At 45.0% G+C, this 20,855-nt stretch overlaps 1 protein-coding gene across 2 annotated transcripts in view; it reads right to left on the bottom strand.

The window, feature by feature from the left end:
- Positions 1-20,855, bottom strand: part of DPF3 (double PHD fingers 3) — a 266,033-nt gene that overhangs the window by 49,863 nt on the left and 195,315 nt on the right. Inside the window, exons 8-10 of one of the 2 annotated variants that reach the window (XR_010942065.1) lie at positions 15,363-15,491; positions 11,104-12,485; positions 2,095-3,862 (exon numbers count right to left, since the gene is read on the bottom strand). Coding sequence is in view for 1 of the 2 variants with exons in the window: in XM_067731443.1 (XP_067587544.1) it covers positions 15,363-15,491 (129 nt within the window). In the remaining variant the exon portion in view is untranslated. Of the gene's footprint in view, positions 1-2,094; positions 3,863-11,103; positions 12,486-15,362; positions 15,492-20,855 lie in introns of those variants that run through there. The other variant, XM_067731443.1, reaches the window with a different exon arrangement.

Raw genomic sequence — 20,855 nt, 5'->3', positions numbered from 1 at the left:
TTTTTAATTTACAACCAACATTTTAAAATAGGGAGATCTCACCAAAATTTTTGAATTTTTGGCCCCTCTTAAAAACCCAGAAGACCTGGGAAGCCTGGGCCCGTGTTCTTTCAGGCAGCATCCCTTGAGCTGGTGGCAGCTGCCCCATTCAGAGCACAGGTGCTCTCTGGCTCTACACACCCCCTAACTCTCTGTTGCTCCCCTGTGCCCTGAAGCTCAGCATAACGGCTACTCCCTGTCTCCCTGGCACTGTTCATTTTCTCATCCCTGGCCTGCTTTACTCACTAAAGATACCTGCTCTGTAGGCATCTGAATGTCAAACCCAGAGCTAACGCTTTATACAAACTAATATATTTCCAAATGGATGAGGAAAAATGACTTCTTTTCATCTTTCTCATTCTCTGGCTCACATGTATACTTTCCCCCTCCCACTTGGTCAGTGATCACCTACAGACAGAAAGCACACACAGGCTTTGCCAACAACTCACCATCAGTTATTTGGAAAAGGCAGTCCCTGCCCTCAGGACCTGCCATTAGAGACATTAGATTCTCCTGGGTCTCCTCTATCCTTATTTACGCTGATACTATAGCTCCATGCTAGACATCTCATCCCTACAAGCAGCCCAAAGACAGTCTCTACAAAGAAAGACTTAGTCGTGAGGTAAAACACACTTTGGGTAGAAAGTGTTCGCCCATCAAAGTACCCTTTTCCAAGGTATGAAGTAGAAGGAAGATTTCGGGTGTAATCACTTCCCTCCTCAGAAGATACTGAATCCTCTAGGTAACCTCTGAATTGGATCTAATGTCTCAAATGAGTCGCTGTAGGAAGTGGGTGTGTCATAAATGTGCAAAACTTCCTTTCTACGCCAAGTATCTACAGGCAGATGAATGGGAAAAGAACAGGTGACATATACACGCAATGGAATATTGTTCAACCTTAAAAAGGAATGGAATTCCGACATGTTACAACATGAATGAACCTTGAAGATACTACGCTAAGAGAAACAAGTCTGTCACAAAAGGACAAATATTGCATGATTCTACTTACATGATGTACCTAGAATAGTCAAATTCACAGAGTCAGAAAGTAGAATGGTGATTGCCAGGGGCTGGGGTGAGGGAGAAATGGAGAGTTGGCGTTTAATGGGTATAGAGTTTCAATTGAAGAAGATGAAAAAGTTCTGGAGTTGGATGGTGGCGATGGCTGCACAACAATGTGAATGTAAATAATGCCGCTGACCATACACTTAAAAACAGTTACAATTTTAAATTGTATGTCATGTATATTTTGCCACAGTAAAAAAAAGAAAAAAGCCTAAGGAGGGTAGATTGGGGGGAAAGAATCCTTTTTACTGCTAGAGAAATGTATAAAGTCCATAATGAATGTCACGAGGTGACGTTCATTTTAAAGTAAGATAGAACATGCTAGCAGGAGCAACATGATGTCATGTTCCCTCTCCACCTGGCCTCAGCGTGAGCTGGCAATGCTCAGAGGGCAAGACCTGGCCCGAGAGGCTGGTCCTATTCTCTCTGACCTAGAGGGCCCCACAGAGAAGATGGGAGAAACCTCTCTCAGGCAGGGGGGTGGTCGGTTTACAGCTGCACCAACTGGCAGCTGGGGAGGCTACATCACTACCTTTCAGGCAGTGGAACAGTAACCTCTCAGCTTTTTCCAAGCACACGCTAAATCTTGCATTCTCGTGCAAGACTACCTTAGCACAGGTGCGACGGCAACATTGGACGGGTATATTAAGTCAGTATCCATAACTAGGCTCTCCATAAATCCATTTAGGCCATGGAGAGGTTGACAGTGGCCGTGGTGATGGTGGGTAGGTGACAGCAACTCTGGACTCAAAGCTCAGACGCTGGTACCAACCCTGGACATTGTTCACTTTCCAAGCCACCGCCTGTCAGCTGAGCCAGTGGCAACCTCTGTTCTAGACTGCGCTTCTAAATAAAACAACAGGGTTCAACAAATCCCGGGCATGCAGAGGGGCAGAATCCTCTCAGGAGTCCCTTCTACAGGACGGTATGAAAGTTGAACTCATGCAGGATGAGGTTGGAAAAGCAAAATTTACAGAGATGCTATAGGAGCATTGGAAACAGACTTTTATTTAACAGAAACGTACACAAACTTGATACAAACCCTACATTATGCAAAGCTTTACCATGATTCTACACATGTTATAACTTGTGGGAGTTGGTTGGAGAGTGGATTATTATTATAATTATTAGCATCTTGAAAAAGGACATTTTCTCTCAGAAAATGTCAAAGGAAGGACTACAAAATGATACAGAGACCTTCCTGGTGATCTCCTCCAGGGACTGGCCTTGAAAGGGCTGGCAAGAAGTCCGTGCCCATCTAATCTGCCCTTGCAAAGGCGAAAGAGAGACTCTCGGGCTCAGAACCCTTTCACTAACACTGCCGCTCAAGACTTTTGCGGAGAGAAATATCCAGCGTTAGACTGTGCGTTGATCATTATGACTCTGCTCGCCAGTGAGGGAAACTCAAGAGCATGAACGTGTAAGACTGGGAGTAGAACCCGGTGGCCCGGCCGGTCACCCCAGCTCCTTCACTAGGCCTCAGACACAATGCTGAATGCATTTCATAATCCACCTTCACTTCCACCAACATGGCCATAGAAGGACAGGTCAGACCACTCGCCTTTCTCCTTTTTACCCCCACCAGCAACTGAATTTGAGGCTTCCAGTCTTTCAGGCTGGCCTTCCTTGCCTTGGGGACACCCAGCATCTCAGGCCCCCAAAGCCGGCTCCCTTTGCAAGTCTCCTCTAGGAGCTGTTAGGGAACAGAATTAATATCATCCCAGCTGATGTTTATTTTTTGTTCTTTTTCCCCTCTCTCTTTCTCTCTGCCTTCACTGTACTATTTTAAACAAAGCTGTCTTTGTTCAAATCTATTGAACTCGTAGAGATACATTTAATCGCTAGATGGAATTCCTTTCAGAGCTAGGCCTTGTCAAACATGATAACCAGGAGGCAGGCTGCTTCTTGACCTCACATAAATGGGGCTTGCCTTGGGTGAGGGGAGAGTTTGTTTGTTTGTCTGTTTGTTTTGGGGGGAGCAGAGAGACTGCTGATAGCCCTTGTGGCTAATTTATTTCAGTCAAGTCTTAACACATAATCAAACACTTTCAATAGACTTTTGAAGAAGAAGGAAAAAAAAAACTGATCACTCCTCACTTACCACATCCAACTTGCAGAAATAAAAATACCTAAAGAACATACATGAATGGCTTTTTCAAAAGCCTGAGAGAGCAGAGTTGATCTTTATTCTCTTATTAAAAATGTGGGCTACTTTTCCTTAGAGTTAATATGCAGTCTTTATTTTACATTAAGTCCTCTTTTGATTTTCATGTCTTCACAAAATTGCTTTTAACTTTTGAAGTTGAAGGTACTTTAAACAAAAATACCGTGCCACAACAGCACCTTTTCTTTTAAATATTGAAATAAATAAAATAGTTAACTCTTTTTTCTTTTGTCAGTCTGTTTGTGTTCAGTTATTTCTATTGTAGAGCAATTCCAGTCTGACCTGGATACTTTCTCACAGACACTTACAGAAAATGTAATGGAGGATTTAAAAAAAAAAAAATCTTCTTATTGCACAAAGTGAGGCCATTCCAGAGACTTCTCTGAGCTGAGCTGAGTTGTGCTGGAGGCTTTTCCACAATCCAGGCTCCTGTGTTGGCGGAAACACATGCGCAGGAGGGGGCCAGGCAAGGGAAGAGGAAGAGAAGGAGGAGGAAGAGGAGGAGGAAGAGGCGCAAATCCTCGTGGCTTCTTTCCACCTTCTTCGGAAATGGCTTGCTTGAAGGACGCCAGAGTCCCCGGGCCATAGTGTGGACTGCAGAGGGAAAGGCAATGAAAGATAAAACAAAAAACAACGGCACAGGACAACTGCCTAAAAAAGAAAGATTTAAATTAAGGAAGTGGTGGAAATGAAATGAATTGGAAAAAAAAAAGAAAGAAAGAACGGAAACAACTAACTAATTGCCACATGAATGAGGCCACGGCTGTGTACAACGAGAACCAAACTAGTGTTTCTTGTGCCTTTAACAACAGCAGCTCGAAATCAATCAGGAATGGGGCAGGTCAGTTGCTCCTGGGCAACAGAATGACACAAGAAACAGGATGCAGCTGGATTTTTCAATTCCTAGGTGGCGTAGTAGGCAAAACTGGGTGTTGGCAAAATCTTTTTTTTCTCCTCTACTTGGAAATGAAACAAACAATCTTCTCCCTGTTAAAATACTCCAGAAAGACCATTACGATATAATCTGTCGCCTGTCACCTAAGTGGAAATGAGTAGTTTCTATGGTACAGGACCAGGTGCAGTCATAGAAAACCCCAACGGACGCCCCATTTGGTCTAAAGGACAAAAGGACACTGCTTTGATGCCTACACTCTCACCCCTAATCCTGCCCCAAGTGATTCCAAGGGTGTCAGAATTACTCAGACAGAGAATCAAGCCAAGATATCTGTTCCAGTCCTCAACTAGCCCCGTGATCCCAAGTGTCAGCCTTGGAACGTGGTGGCAGTTCAAACCCGGTGGGTCCTTTAGCCTGGATGGTTACCAACCAGGCATGGATTTTGCTTCTAGCCGAAACGAAATCTGCCACGTTATCTTGGTCTTTGGAATGGAGTAGTCGGCACAAAGGAGTAAGCAAGAAAACCAAGTACTATCACATTTCACCCCAGAAGCAGTTCTTGAGGGCAGAGGTGGGTGCCCCCTAGAGTGTCCAGCTCACTCTGAGTGGCGAGGGAAGGAGGAAAGCAGGGGCCGGGGTGGAGTGGGGTCCAACTGGAAAGCGGCCAAGCCAGCAGGGAACAAAGTTCAAAATCAAATGAGCCAATCAGCCTCTTCCAAGTTGAAACTCCCCTTCCCATCCCCTATCTCTCCTAGTACCCAAGGTATGACTCACTGGTCAGGTGTATAGGACTGGATTAGATGGATTTCCAAAGCTAAGACTCTACCCATCCACCTATGCTTTCAAAGGGAGACTGAGAAAGGCCTCATTTCCACCCACCACCGAGCCCTCCCTCCACACCTGTTCCTGTTTCTTTCCTCTCCATCCCATCCCATCCCTCTGTCTCCCTCTCAGATATGCTTCTCTGCTGCCCCTTCCCAGGTTCCCCTCCTCTTCCCTCATGCTCATCTCTTCACTGTTCCACCTCCTCCAGCCCCTTCACTCCAGTGACAGAACAGCTGGCCTTTCTCCAGACCTCCCAGAGAGCACCTGCCAAGTTGGGCTTTCAGTCAGACTTTCACCCCCTGCGAGGAGTCTTCCTGTCCCTATTCCAATGGCCCAGACGCCCTGGCCCCTCTGCCGCTCATTTGGTGAGTCTGTCTCATAACCATACCCCATGCCCTTTCCATTTCCTCAAATTTCTACCTTTGACCCCCCAACACACACACACACACACACACACACACACACACACACACACACACGAGTCTTCTTCTGCCCTACTTAAGCCATCTCGAAAATAGCTGGTTGGTTCCCAACTTTCTGCTCCTAAATCCATTTTCTCTTTCTGGGCCAACTGCAGGCCACTGGGAATGTCCTGCTATGTCTTGGTCTCCTCCTCTCAGTCCCCTTCAGGAGGCTTACTTTCCATCCCTCCACACATCTTCAACTTCCCCCTCACCCCATCCTCATGTCCTCATTCACTTCCCCCCACCCCACATCACTGCCTCCTGGCTCTCATCTACCTCCTCACTTGACCAATGGCTGCTGTGTCCAGCTACAACTTCAACCTTTCTGCCAACAAAATTTCTTGAACATCCACTATGCATAGAATGAGACACTAAATCCTTCCACTAATTAGCTCAGAAACATTGCTCAGTTCTGTTTGTTTCAACAAATAATTATGGCACAATGGTGTCGGGTACTGTCCAAGGGACACGAATGACATCATCTTTGCCCTCGAGGAACTTATCATCTGTTTGATGAGAAAGACTACAAAAAAATCCTAGTATGTTGTAATAAGCACTAATCCTAGTGACATGAACAAAATGCTACAGAACAATACTTAAGCACTTTAAAAAAAATAATGTGATTTTTGCCATTTTACATGTTTCAGGTTGTGATTCCCAGCTTTGCTTTTTGTTGAGCTCTATCTCCATTCTCTCTGACAATAGACACTTTTGCCTACAGATTAAACCGTCAAGCTAGAGCTCTTTGTTGATCTGGATGGCTTCCCCTAAGAAAATCTCCCTGACTACTGTGATTCCCAGCAAAAATAATCACATACCACCCCATGACACTCTTACACATTTTTAACTACTTATGAATATCTAGTCTGCCCAACTAGATTGCAAATAAATCCACTGGCCCCATGTTTAATTTCATCCTATCCTTCACAGGGCTGAGCTGCTATTACTCAGTCCCTAGCCACAAAATGAGTGAAAATATTTTCCTCCAAGGTCTACAAACATACTAGCCTGAACCTCAGCTTAAGGGCCAAATTTCTAAGTCACTCGTAATGCAGTAAATCAATCATGAACCCCCTGACACTATGCACTAAGAAGGATACAACCTCATTTCTGTGGTATTCTTACCGAAAATGCATAACCTGCTTTCAATCATTAGGAAACAGCACACAATCCTAAAGTGAAGGACTTCCTATGAAATGATAGCCAGTATTCTTCAAAGGTGTCAAGGTTATGAAGGTCAGAGAAAGACTGTGGAACTAACTACCCCAGATTAAAGAACTTTAAGAAAACATGACAACTAAACATAACATGTGATCCTGGATTGGACCCTGAACTAGAAAAAGGACATGAGTGAGACAGTTGGCAAAATTTGAATAGAGTCTGTAGATTGTAGTATTGCCTCAACGTGAATTTCTTGGTTGTGATCATTGTACTGTGGTTATTTGAAGAATCTGGGTAAAGAGTATGTGGGAATTCTCTTTATTATTTGTGCAAGTTTTTTGTAAGTATGAACTTATTTCAAAACTTAAAAAAAATTTAAGTCTTAGTCATTGGTTAAGGACCAGTGTTGAAATACTCTGGAAACCTAATTGCCAATGCTTTTTAGCCAATAAAAAGTTGGTAAAGTTTAGTTCTGACAGGGATCTTCCATCACTCTCAGCTGTTTTGTAAATCAATCAAGCTGAACGTTTTTTCCTAAACTGTTATTTTGAGTAAATGGTCAGAAATCACTTTTATTAAGTGCAACAGTATCATATAATTCAATGTTTCAGTGTTAGAAGTACTTGGGTATGTGAACAAAACACAGCCTGAAGTGTTCACTCCCTGCCACCTCACTCCTCCCACCCTCACCCCCACCCTGATGTCACCATCAGCACATTGACCATTTAGAAAGCTCAACCTCAGTTCTTTGGGAAGGTTCATGAAGACTTAGACCTAACCTCTCAACAGGATTCTAAGATGATAATAGCTTGGGGGTTTTTTGGTTTTACAGCATCAGATGCCTCTTCTCAATCCAGTAAGGTCTTGAATGAAAGACCTCAAAGCCCTTGACTAATTTTACTCAAGAAATCTTCAAAGTGAGATCTGTGGAGACATCACTACAGCCTGAGGAAAGAGTATTAGAAGACCCAGATAACACCTACTGACCCTGGAACCTCAGACCAGTCATTTAACCTGAACGAACCTCAGTTTCCTCATAAGCAAAATGGAAATAAATAACCTCCACTCTACCTCACGCGGTTGTTTTAAGAATCATGGTGAGGTAATGTTGGTTATATATTATGATAGGGTAAGGAACATCCATATCCTAGGGATAGAGAAACCATGGCAGAGATACACAGAAACAAACTCACACAGGAATTGAGTCCAGAACCCAGAACTTTTCTACTCTAGTCTTCTACTCCCTGGATCAAAAATGCCTCACTCAGAAAATACACAACACAAGTAACGTCACTTCCAATGGCTGAACAAGATCCCCCACAGAAAAATTCCTAATACATGAGTCTGCTCAAACTTTAAGTTCAAGATCATGTTCATCATATGTAACAGGAGGCATATTGGGATAATATTAATTAACTTTATTCCACCATGAAGTGAGAACCTCCGAACAGTCTTTAGTTCTCTCCCCAAGTAATGATCTTGTGTTCCTTCAAGTGCTATATAAAGGCAGTGGGGCAATACCCATTAGGTGCAAAGAGAGATGCAAAGTAAGCAGGAAGACTTAAAGGGACACTATTGATGTGAACATCATATTTTTTTATTAAATCCTTCTCTCTAAAATACCAGCAGCAAATTGCATTGGTGACTTTAAAGTACCTATAAAAAATTAAATTAACACTCACTCCCAGTGTTAATGGTGATTAGAGGTTCTACTCTCTACATAGTCTCAGTAACAGATGTAAAGGATTAGATTGTCCTAGGTAGGAAAAAACAACAGGTAAACAACAACAATAATCACCTTTACATCAGCAGTTCCCCCCAGGGGATTTGAATGTTGCAACAAATTTAGAAAGTTCTATTATCTTTGATTCTCCTATCTTTGGGCTAGGTCTCAGAAAATTAGGTGACATTTCTGAAGGATTTGGGGTGGTGCTTTACTGACATGATGATAAAAGAAACTAGTCAGACCATTTTCATCCTGATGATTCTAATTTATTTTATATTAATATTTGAGTATCAATACTTTTCTTAACAAAAGCAACAACAAAACGATAGATGCGCTGACTGCTCACACAACTCTTGCAATTTCTGAGGTCGCAAAAAAGTAGATCTTTGTCCCTAATAGGCATCAGGAGGGAACGTATGGAAATGATGATTTAGAAGATGAGCTCTCTATAAAATTCTGCACAGAATTTTAATTGGAATTATCTTTTGGGGATCTAATTGCTTACTCTTCAGTTTTGAAATCGCTTTTAATAAAGTCACCTTTTAAAGGCCTGAGAAAAGGGAAGGGAGATATATATGTATATATTTTTTTTCCATGTATATGCAAGGGGCAGCACAGAACAATAACAAAAGTAAATAGTATGAGTCCTGGGGTCAGGTTGCCAAGGACCAAAATCTGGCTCCTTATTAGCTGCAGGGCTTCAGGTACATTCAATTACTAAGCCTCAGTTTCCTCATCTGTAAATTGTGGATAATACAAGCACCTACCTCACGGGTAGTCAAGAGGATTAAATGAACTATTCCAGGGGAAACAGAACAAGACCTGGCATATAAATGTTTGGCCATATAAAGAAAGGAAGATAAAGATATAACAATGACCATCAAGGCATTTGGAAATCCAGGAAAGCCAGCTTCCTCCTCCTATGCCTCCTTTCAGAGTTTTCTTCCTTCCCCTTAAGACATTTTCCTCCAAAGCAATGTCCATTTTACCCTTTCAAATGTAACTCAGTCTCTCCGGGTTGACCTTTCTCAATGAAAAGTGAAAGATTTGAACTTGATTATCTTCAAAGTCCCTTCCAGTTCTTCTCCTGTTTTTTTAAAGGATGTAAATTTTGAGTCTGTTGAAAGATACTGTTCGCAAGGTGAGACAAGGTACTCAGGCAATGCTAAGATGCGTGACTATGCTCATCTTGGCTACACCAACTGAGAAAGATGAGGATATCTGCCACCTCTAGCAAGAGACACTGAAGATCAAGCTATACTAGTAAAACTAAAATAGATAAGCAGTAGTCATCCTCAGATAAATCTTTCCATGGGAGTGTGTTTAGACAGTTCATTATTGGTTCTCCCTCAGAACCCCAAGCTAGACTCTGAAATTAGGTGACTTTTTATAATTTGTTTTGATTATGTGGGTTTTTAAAAATTTCAAGTTCAAAGTCAAGCTGTCATTGAGAATTTCAGGACTACAAACAACTGTTGGGTTGGCCAAAAAGTTCGTTCAGGTTTTTCCATACGCTCTTACAGAAAAACCCGAACGAACTTTTTGGCGAACCCAATACAAGATTACAAATGACAGTATAGATTGGTTGGACATATTTTTATTAATGTAGAAGCTCACATTTTACCAGTGAGAGCAAGTCGTAATGCTGTGAATCCAATGTCTGAGTCAAAGTAACAGAACAGATGAAGTAAAGAGGTGGAGGATGACAGCAAGAGCAGATTGTATCCCCTAAGCAGAAACCAACTGGAACCAACTACGCTGGCTTTTTCACACACGTGAGCATGTAGGAATATTACAATGTTGGAGGTTTATGCCATATTTCCTAGGAACAGGGCCACATACAGATTAGGTAGAACATCCCCAAAGTGGGTGACGTGGTTCCTTTCATTCTCTCACAACTGAGCACAAACGCCCAGGAGAGCACTTACACATTTCAAGCAGGAGGAAAGTGGAAGCCCTGTCTGTCTCAGGCTACCAGGGAAGCACAAGGAGTCCTTTTGTTGGTTTCTTTGCTTGGACCTTTCTTCTGTTGGGTTGGTTTGTTATTTTAATGAGAGGTCTAATTCGTGAGTTCTGCAAAGGCTGGATTGTCAAAGCAGATCTTCCCAGACACTTAAGCCTGTTGCCTGGGCAGCCTCTTGGATCTCCCAACCCAAGCCAAAGGGCAGTGCCTACATCTCTGGACCTACGCTCTCATGAAGGCCGGAGACCCTGACCACACTTAGTGGGAGCTTAGAATCTTCAAATCAACTAGGTTGAATGTTGTGCCTAATCAGAGATCTTCTTTAACTTGGATGCATCCCCCTGGCTGTTGAATTGGTAACTGGAGCAAGGAGCTCCACCCTAGACATGCAGCCCCCTCAATTCCTACCCAAGGACAGCAGCCAACTCGAACCTCAGTTCCCTGGACTCTGCTTCCAGGTATGGCCAAGGAAGGCAGAGTTAGCCAAGCACTCCCCAGCCGTTTTCTCTTGCAGTTGAAGCCAGAAGTCCACCATTCTCCACACAGAGCCTCCCAGAGCCCAAGCAAGCCTCAGATCCCACACCTAGGCCTGGGCCCACATAGGTATGCATGCACACACAGACAGCAGATGGCTGGGTAGAAGATGTTCCAGTGGCCACTCCCACACGAATAAGGGGGTCCGAACCCAGAAAAACAAAAGACAAGTTAGGAGCGGGGGAAAGGAAAAAAAGAAAGAAGGAATAAACTTAAAACAACTATGATGGTTTTCCCTTATTGTAAGACACGTCAGCCAGGACATACCTTTTGACTAGGACCGCACAGCTGTTCATCCTTGGGACTGGCTGACCAACAAGGTAGATGGTCTTCATCACCCCAGGGGCCTTGAGCAAGTGTTGCTTTGGTTTATTTCAGGAGGTGCTACTGGAAACATAAAACAAAGTGCCTGGAGGGCACTATAAAAAATAGAAGAAATATGGGAGACTTGATCATCCAATGGGTATTTATACGTTTTTAAACAGGGGTGAGGGGAGAGGGAAATCTACTGTGAAGTAACGTCCTTTCTTCCATGAGCGCGGCCTCGGGTGGTTTGGTCACTGTTGAGTCCACGACTTTCTGCTTATACTCCATTCCTGTGTTTGGAAATTGCTCTCCACCAGGAGGAAAGTGAGGAAAAAACCAGCAACAAGAAAACAGCAGCTCTGCTGACGGAGAAGGAGGATCCCACAGGCGCTGCAGGTCAGGGCCCAGGGGCTGGACGGGGGCCACACACAGGCTGCCCGGCTTCTCAGGAACTGCTGGCATGTTCTCGCAAGCAGAGAGGAAGATGGAAAGGTCGGGGGAGGAGAAATGGGGAGGGGGTCTGCCGTGGGGAGCCACCAGCTCCGTGGGGTACCAAGTACCATCCTCTCCCGTCAAGGAAATCCTCCCCCATACAGGCTTTCTTCAAACAGGATATTACTTCAGTTTCTTTGATTTCCCTTCTCTCTCTCTCTGTCTCAAAAAAAAAAAAAAAGGCCTGCTTCTAATCATAGCTAGAAGATATAAAATATCATTTTTTAACGTTATTGGTTCTTTGTTTCCAAACCCAATGTTCCTCCTCTCTTCGTTTTGCCAATAAATGGGAAAACTGAGGAAATCAACTCTGCTCATGTCAAAAAGATCCCCTCCCCCCAAAAAACGAGATAATCCGCCTAACTTCCCATTTCTATGGAAAATAAATAGTACATCACGATGCCATCTCTCTGAAGGACTGTTATTCTTTCTTTTGTTCTGTTTTGTTTCAGTAGTCTGTGCTTCTGCTGTATGTACCCTAAATAAAGGGAAGGAAGGGGGAGGGACAAGTGGAAAGTGAGAGGAAAAAGCAAGGATGAAGGGAAAACCTAAATTGTCTTTCATTAAAAAAATATATATATCAGAACCAGAGCAATGACCAAAGTCACAGGGTGATGGCTAATTGCCCAGAAAGTCCATTCCGTGCGTTTAGCAACTGCCCTTTTTATCTGCTGTGGGCGAACCCCGGCCACTGCGGCGTCCTCGGCAGGAGCGAGGCTCTTCCAAATCGTCCTCATCAAAGCCGTGGAAAGTTGAGGTGTCACTTTCTGACGTGGAACCGAATAAGTCCTCCGTGGTGCGTGCTGCGGCCGCTGCCTCCTTCTCCTTCCTGCCTTCTCCTCCCAAATGAGCTGACATGTATGATGAATATATCAGCACATGGGTTAAGCAACAGACAGCATTATTAATATTCTTATTACATTATTACAGTGTTATTCTTAATAGCAAAATCATAAACCATTTCACACCAAAAGGGATTAACTGGGTGTGTCACCTGGTGACAGGGGTTTGGGGTAACGGGACAAAGCCAACATTTCCAGGGAAAAGGATTCTCCCCTCCCTGAAAAGGCATCATCTCTACCATAATATATTTGTCCACAGCTCTGACAGTGCAAGATTCAACCACAATCTTTCTTTCTTCTCTTCCGAAGGCACACATTCGCATGCACGCTCGCTCAACCCACCCCAGACAATGCGTTTCCTTGGTGGTTTTTAAGCCTGGTTGGTATTTCTTTGGTGTTTTCAGTTGGCGTTTCTTTGCACAATGTTTGTCCTTCACTTTGACAGTCAGCTTTACAAAGGTATTACTGTCAGATAACCCAGTCAAGGTGGTTAAGCCTCCATCCGTTTTATTTTTATTTTTACCCGTTTCTAATCCCATTCTTTCCATACCCTTTCAATTCTGCCCTTACATCATGTAGTTCATTTGCACTGAAAGCAAAAAGAAGTTGGAAAGTCTGATAAGTGGTAGGTAATAAAAGAGTCTCCCGTTTTCTTTAACCACTGGAGGACATTTCTGTGATCTGCACCCACACACGTGCACATACACATACACGTGTGTGTGCACACAGGCATGCACGCACACACGCCAGGCCCTAAACACACCCAGGTCTGAGTTACTCCAGAAAGTCCAGGGTTGTCAAATCTAACTCAGAGCACTGAGAAAGTGGGAAGTAGGGGTGGAAAAGCCGAATAAAAGACTGTATCCTGAAGTCTATAAAACTCCGGTAGAGACTTTTTCACGTTCCAAATGGGCCCCAGGACTGCCCCCGATGAGGTCATAAGGTACCATTTAGGGTGCCAATTTCTGGAATCTCACTTTTTCTCCCAGGAAAAGTAGGTAGTGGGGTAGATGGGAAGGAAAAGACAGCTCTTCTGAGCTCCACATTCTTCCTTGGAAGGACTCCAGGGAGGTCCTAGAGAAGAAGTATTGGCCCACCTGCCTTAACGAGCATATCCCATGGGCTAATGCCACCTGCTTATTCCCAAGATGTTGACTATTTCAGGAACATCAGAGTCAGACCTTGACTAAATTATCCACCAAAATTAATCCCTGGCGAATGCAACGAGAACACCTAGGCTGGTATAAAATGGCCCCCTGAGTCACACAGCAGACAGATCCTTGGAAGAAGAAGCTGAGTAAAGGCTGTGAAGAGAGAAGCTTTGTACAGAAAAAAACAACTGCCCACTTCTGGTCCCCCGTGGATCAGATCCAAGTAGCCGTCTTTTGTAGGAAAGGGAGAGGAGAAATTTCAGAAGTTTTCACTGAGAATTCTGAAGCTGCCTTCTCTAACTCCTCCCAAACCCATAGCAGTCCATAAAATTCTGCCTAGAGTATCATGCCACCAAGTAACTTGGTTTCTGGTGGTAAAGATTTTGTCTGATCGCTTGCTTTTTAAAAATGCTGAAGTGAATTTCATTTGTTTCATTTTCTTTCTGAGTATCTAAACCCCTCCACTGTCCCATGGGCCCTCTCTTCTAAGCTGGCACCAGTAGGATAAAGAGTTCAACGTTAGGTATCACGTTTGGCAAGTGAAGGGATTGACAGAATTGCACAGATGGGCCACCCTGTCAGGGTCCTTAAGGGTTAAATGCGGAGGGTTGTATGCAGTAAAAACCACAGTGCTTTTCCAATTACTGATTTGCTGTTCAAGTCAGTCTTAAAGCTTAAACAACCCAAGACCAAATACAAAAGGACTAAAGCTAATGTCTGCGGACGGAGCGAGGGAAGAACTGAGCTGCTATAGTAAAGCCGGGTGTGGTCATCTCAGGCCTTCTCTCAGGACTAGGAGTAGAACAGATGCTGGGTAGAGAGGTGGGAAGGAGCCATGACTCCTGGCTGGTGGAACGAACCACCCAACCAAACTGTATTTCACCTACCAGTCAGCAGTTGATGAGACTAAAGATGAGTCTGAAACCTTCTCTCCTCCCTGCCTTGCACTTTGGCCTCGTTATAACATAAAACAATATGAAAAGCCAACCACGATCCAGCGCAAAATAATGGAATTTGAAAGCAAAACAGCTTGCACAAAACTTGAAGACCTGTGCTCATTCTAAGAATGGAAGAACAAGACCAATTTTAGTCTCTGAATAGACTGAAGATGAAAATTCAAAACATGCCAAGTCAACTGCAGAGGAGTCCTAAGAACACCTGCCCTTTGCCTCCTTGATCGACCGGGCTCTCTTTTGCTTTCCACATGAGAAAATGGGATAAGTGGCCAATGGGGTGGCATCTATGCAGCTACCCAGAAGCGCAGGGGTCTGTGCCCCCCACAGCTCCAGATGTGGCTGCTCTCCCAGTATTCACGTTTCCACATTCTTCCGGTTTGCCCCGGGCACTTCTGCAGAACCAACGCACCTCTTTGTTACGGGCATGTCACCCGATACAAGGAAGCACGTTGCCTGTGTCTCCGGCTGTTTCCACACTGTCTCACTGTCGTCCACAACAACACACACAAAGAAATATACACCTCACAGAAAGGCCGGACAGACAAAAGCCCAAACCTTCTTCTTTCCCTTTTCCCCAGATCCCAGGGCATAACTTCTAGTTCGTAAGCCTCAAGAAGGAACAAATCAAAATAACCTGAAAACCCATCTCCACTCGAAGTATCATCACCGTCACTTCTGCACCCACCCTTCAGCCCCTGACCCCCACAAGATGGCAGAGAAGTGCGAGTGGAAGAGTTCCTGGTCTACGGGCACATGATGCGAGAAGGGGCCACACTCACCAGAGCGTCCACAGTCTGCACAGGACACCAGCTCTTCCGGCCTCCCACTCTTCTTGTTCATGTTAGAACCCCCCAAGCAGAAGTCACAGTAGTTATTGGGAATGACTGTCCCATCCGGTCCTTTCTGGGCTGTGGAAACATTTTTTTAAAAATCCAATATTAGGCTCTGGTGAGTCTCCACCGGCCCCTCTTCTCCCATGGTATGGCAGAATCTGCTCCAGAAAGAATATGAAGTTTAGAATCTGAGGTTTTGTTACAACCAAGTTGTTAACTTGGGCAAAGTTTTCTTTATGATTCTCCTCGGTTCAACCATACCAATGTCTTGCAAGCCATCCAGAGCTGAGTTTGATTGTAATGTTTGTCAGCTCTGTGTTTTTATAGAAACTACTCTGCTCTTCTGATTGGATCCCTGGATCAGTGAAGCATCCAGAAGGCCTTACCAACCAAATGAACTTCTCTCATCCCTGAACAATGAGCCCTTGGGACCCAAACATCAGATGGTAACCATCAACGGTGGTGCGACTAGAGGAAGAGAGAAAGGTCACTACCTAGGCCTTGCCCTTGGGAAAGATGCTCTCGTTTAGGAGATATTCCTTCTGTCTCTGAAAAGGAAAACAAAGAAGCACTGATGGGGGATCATTTGCAGGAAGGACCCTGAAGATGCTCTGGGGGACTCTGATGCACCTGTGGGCAGGTACACAGGTGTCCACTCTTGTTCAGCCCCATCTCCCTGAAGTCCAGACTTGTTGGTCATGGAAAGCACCCAGGACTAGTTAATCAGCAGACCCCAAGTGCCTAGAATCAGAACTGAACACTTAGCTCAGCCTCATACCGGAGATGGGTTGAACGGTGAGTTAGTGAGCATATCGGAGGCTTAGACTTTCCTAAGCCACCCTTACGGAAAGGCCCTACACAAAGACAAAGGAATATCTTGGGACATGATTTTAAAAACAAAGCCTCGTGAAAACAGCACATGTCCTCAAGCACTGAAATCTCAGTGTCTAGGGGCTGGTTAAAAAGCCTTGGACAGGTTCTTTGCATGAGAAGAAATCCTTCCATTTTACTTGTTCTTTGATCCCTATTGTGGACATTTCTTTGTCATGTTAACGCTCCCTGTTTGTGACTAAGAAGAAAAGTCTCTCTGTTTATGGGATCAGCCTAAACCACCGGGGTATCTTCCTCTCGCCTATCCCCAATGTCTGCCCCTATCGTTCATTATTCACTGCCTAACATTCATCAGGGTACAAATCTGTAAAAGGAAGCAGATATGTGAGCAGCAATACCATCCAGACAGTAAGTGATAAACGGATTCACCGACTTTAATATGATTCCCCCTGGCCTCCGCTTCCTCCATGCTTCTGCTTTGCCTCTAGGAATAGAAGAACTTACCTGGGGAAGGCGGAAGACAAAAGCTCACAGAATTGCATTATAGAGGGTTAATCCATTTATCAGTTGCTATTTGGATTGTTTAATCAGTTTCTAAGTCATTGATTTTCATCTTCAGGGAGGCAGACAATTCTCTGCAAGAAAAATGTGGGCTGTTTGTGGCAGACAGAGGAGGGGGCCACACCCTGTGGCCTGCGGAGTGTGGGTTTTTCTTCATCAGTCACTGCATCTCAAAGACAGATGTGTGTCATACGGAATGGTTTTGCAAATAATCTCCAAAAAGCAGGACGTCCGCAAAAATTTTATTCTGCCTATAAAATTTTCATTGCCCAAATCCAGAAAGAAGTCCCTTTCTTCTTTCTTTCTCAGTTGCCATCTTAACCACTTTTAGAACTCTCTCAGGACTTCCCTGGTGGTCCAGTGGTTGGGACTTTGCCTTCCAATGCAGGGAGTGCAGGTTCAATCCCTGGTCTGGGAGCTAAGATCCCACATGCCTCGCAGCCAAAAAACCAAACCATAAAACAGAAGTAATATTGTAACAAATTCAATAAAGACTTTTTAAATGGTCCGCATCAGAAAAAAAAAAAGAACTCTCTCAAGAAAATCCAAGTATGTCTATGAAGCAAATAAACTCGGGGTTTCCTGATTAAGCGACTATCATGGAAATCAATCAAAAGATGAACAGTAAGAAGAAGTGGGTTATATTAAATGTACGGGCTGAGTGTAAAACAGAGCTAAGTTTCATGATTGCTATGAACTAGATATAAAATGTGGAGATGCCAGTCACAACTTAGGTAGCTTCCTGCATGAAGAGTGATCAAAGAATCCCATGTATATCATCACACTAAACCTCTCACGAAGCCCAGGCTCATCACCTGCCTCCTGTTCTCTTTTTTAGGCCAGATTTTCTCCCCTTTCACAAAATCTTTAAGCAACAAAGAATCTGGTTTTTCTCCAACACACTATTCCTGTGATTTATGAGGATGGAGAAGTAGAATATAGAGTATAAGAATGCCCAGATAATTCTACAGTTTTCACCACCAACAGACCATTGGCAGAACACCCTACCGAATCAGGGACTCTAATATGGCAAGAAATAAAAAATTCAGAAACAATCTAGTAGAGCAAAGCAGACAGTGATGGAGAAATCAATCCTATGGAGAAAGACCAATGGAAGAGGATTTAATTCACCTGATGAAGAGAAGCTTCCGAGGAGACTGAAGCAGAGCAGGGTCCCCGCATACATTTGTTGGTATACAAAGCTCCTGGCCAAAGGGATGAAAATGGTGATAAACTTCCAGCTGCAGGCCCTGGTGTGTACAGTTGTGACATGCCAGGTGAGCGGGTACCATTTTAGTCCAGCGAGGGCCCAGTGTAGAAAGTGATAGTGAGCAGTTAGACCTCATTTTCCAGTGAAATCCTTTCCACTTCAGTTCCTACTCTCCCCTCACAACAGTGAGCTCAAGCTTCCTTCCATCTTGGTAAAATGGCATGGGATGGACTAATCAATAGCTTTCACCTCTGGTTCTCGTACATTTTGGGGTATTTAGGATTAGTGAGGGTTCTCCCATGGAGCTCTCCCAAGTCCCCAGCCAGAAATGACCAGTCAGGCCTTAGGGAGAGCACGCTGTTGACATTGCTTCTATGACCCTTCGCTTGTCTATACATGTATACACCTGCCTCATCACCCCATATTCAGTGGTTTACTCCTTCAGATCAGGGACCACATCCAACACATTGTTGGAAAACCTATGTGTCCTGCACACAGGAAATGGTTAACAATGATGTGTGAGATGAATGGCTTAGAAAAGGATGACAGAGAGGTAGGTAGGCAGCCCAGTGATGCCTCGGGAGCTCCTCCTAGGGGGACTGAGGCAGAGTTATCTGTCACTCTGAATATCACTCACTGCCTGGTTTATTTCCCCAGTCTCCAAAACGAAGAGCTGGTCCACGTCCAAATGAACGGTCGGTCATCTGGCCTGGGTCATGTCTAGCTCCCCGAGTACACAAAGTGGGTGGCCGAGAGCCCTGGGTTGCTGGAAGAATAACACTGTACTATTCCCTACTCTGGTAGGTGAGACATCGTCCTGTACACAGACATACAGGAAAAGTATAAGACTAGGACTCGCTGTCTCTTGAGAAGGCGACACCAGTTTGTGCCTACCCACCCAGCGCCCCCCATTCAACTGTTTGTTGAGAAGATGAAGCAGACACATATGACACTACAAAATGGTGACAGATCTTACGCTGATGCTTTACACACACTATTTCATTGATTCTCACAAGCATTTTGTGAAGTAGGGAGCATTTGACAGATGAGGTAACGGAAGCCCAAAGAGATTAAGGGGCTGGCTTCAAGCCCCAGTTAAGAAGTGGAGGAAGCGGGATTCACCCCCGGGTTGCCTGTGTCCTCAGAGACTCTTGTCTCTAATCACACTTCTCTGCCTCTGGGAAGTCCAGAGCCAACGTTGCATATATAATATTTCATAAACGTGATTCACCCAGTACTTTCTTTGGGAAGCCCAAAGTGATAAAAAGTATTGAGATTGGCCTGATGAAGCGGAAATTCCCTTTGAACTTAAGTTTAATGTCTCTACCACTGTAATCCATCCCGGTGGCCCCAGTTATTGTCATATAACCCGTGAAAACACTTCTCCAAAGAATTCCAGAGGCTCATGAAGGAATTTTTTTAAGTAAAGCTCACACCGTGGCTTTATTGGCCTTTGGCCTGACCCATCCGTGAGCAATTTCCTGGCACCGTCTATGAGGTCATTATTAAAAGGATTTTGCTATAAATAGGAAGCTCGCCCAGACCTTGCAAGTGCATTTAACTAGAGATTCTGCTTCCGCTTATGGGAAATTGAGTCCCACTTTATAGAGCAAGAGGACGGGGAGGCCAAAGACCCAAGTGGTATCTCGATGGCAGCGTCCGCGACGATGGCTTTGGTTTTCTGTTGATGAATGTTCATGGGCTGAGATCATATAAGCAATGCAAGGAAGCTGCTGGGAAAAGAAAGTGAACCTTGAGAGTTCAGGGGTTTACCTGGGGGGCGGGAGGGGAATAAGTTTAAAAAGCTCAAAGGAAAACAAACGGAAATCAGAACAAAGTTCATGAGGAAATCCCCCCAAATAATAATAATAACAGAAGGTGGGAGGGAACATTCAAATAAATCAACCCAAGAGAAAGGAAAAGCCAAGCCCCAGAGTCCCACCAGCGCACTCGGGAAAGGCTGAGCAGTCATTCTGGAACGGCAGTGTGGCGCATGACCATACTACAGGGTTCTCTACTTCATTCAGGCCACGTGTCGAGGGCAAACAAGGCCCCTAGACAGGGCTGTCTTTTCCCCTTTCAGCCTGATTTCTGCCGCAATACGCCTGCCTGCCGCTCAAGAGGAACATGAGCGATGGGCACAGGCTGGCCACAAGCAGCAGCCCCTCACCTGCTTCTGCCGAGACCAGAGCTGCAGCCCTAGTGTCCTAGGGAAAGAGGAAGCAAGCCAGAAGTTTAGGCTCCTCCATGGCACATCCACGAAAGCGTGACTTCACATCCTGGGCAGACGCTCCGACTGCCTGCCAGGGCCTGGTGTGCACAGACGCGGGGCCATGTCCCGTGCCCTCCACCCAGCCTGACCCCCGCCCCAGGCCAGCAGCTGTCTCCCCAGGGGCCGCTAGCAGGGGTGTGCAGCGCTCTGGGACCCCAGGGGCACAGAGAAGAGCCCTCCAGGAGGCGCTGTGCCTCTCCTCGCTCCCCTCACTCATTCCCCCACCACCCTCCACGGCTGACAGTTCCGTCCCTCCACGGGTCTGACATGTTGCCATGGCAACCAGAATCCTGGGCTCCGGCAGCCTCTGGTCTTGCCACCTGTTATTACTTCATCTCTCAAGTGTAAAGCATCCTAGCCTGGTGCCATTTGGCGGTGCAGAGCGCATCTTCGGAGGACGGAGTAAAGAGAAGGGGAAAGGAAAAGACGGAGAGCGGAAGGCAGCCTCAGGCTGGCCACACAGGGCACACTGGACAGGCCAGGCTGGAGGAGGAAGCTGCGGAGACGGGGCGGGAGGGGAGGGAGGGGGTGAGCCGACGTGCCTTCCCTTCAGAATCAGCGAGCA

This window comes from Pseudorca crassidens, chromosome 1, assembly GCF_039906515.1.
Source record: "Pseudorca crassidens isolate mPseCra1 chromosome 1, mPseCra1.hap1, whole genome shotgun sequence".
Classification (NCBI taxonomy): domain Eukaryota; kingdom Metazoa; phylum Chordata; class Mammalia; order Artiodactyla; family Delphinidae; genus Pseudorca; species Pseudorca crassidens.
This window is presented reverse-complemented; position numbering and strand designations above follow the sequence as displayed.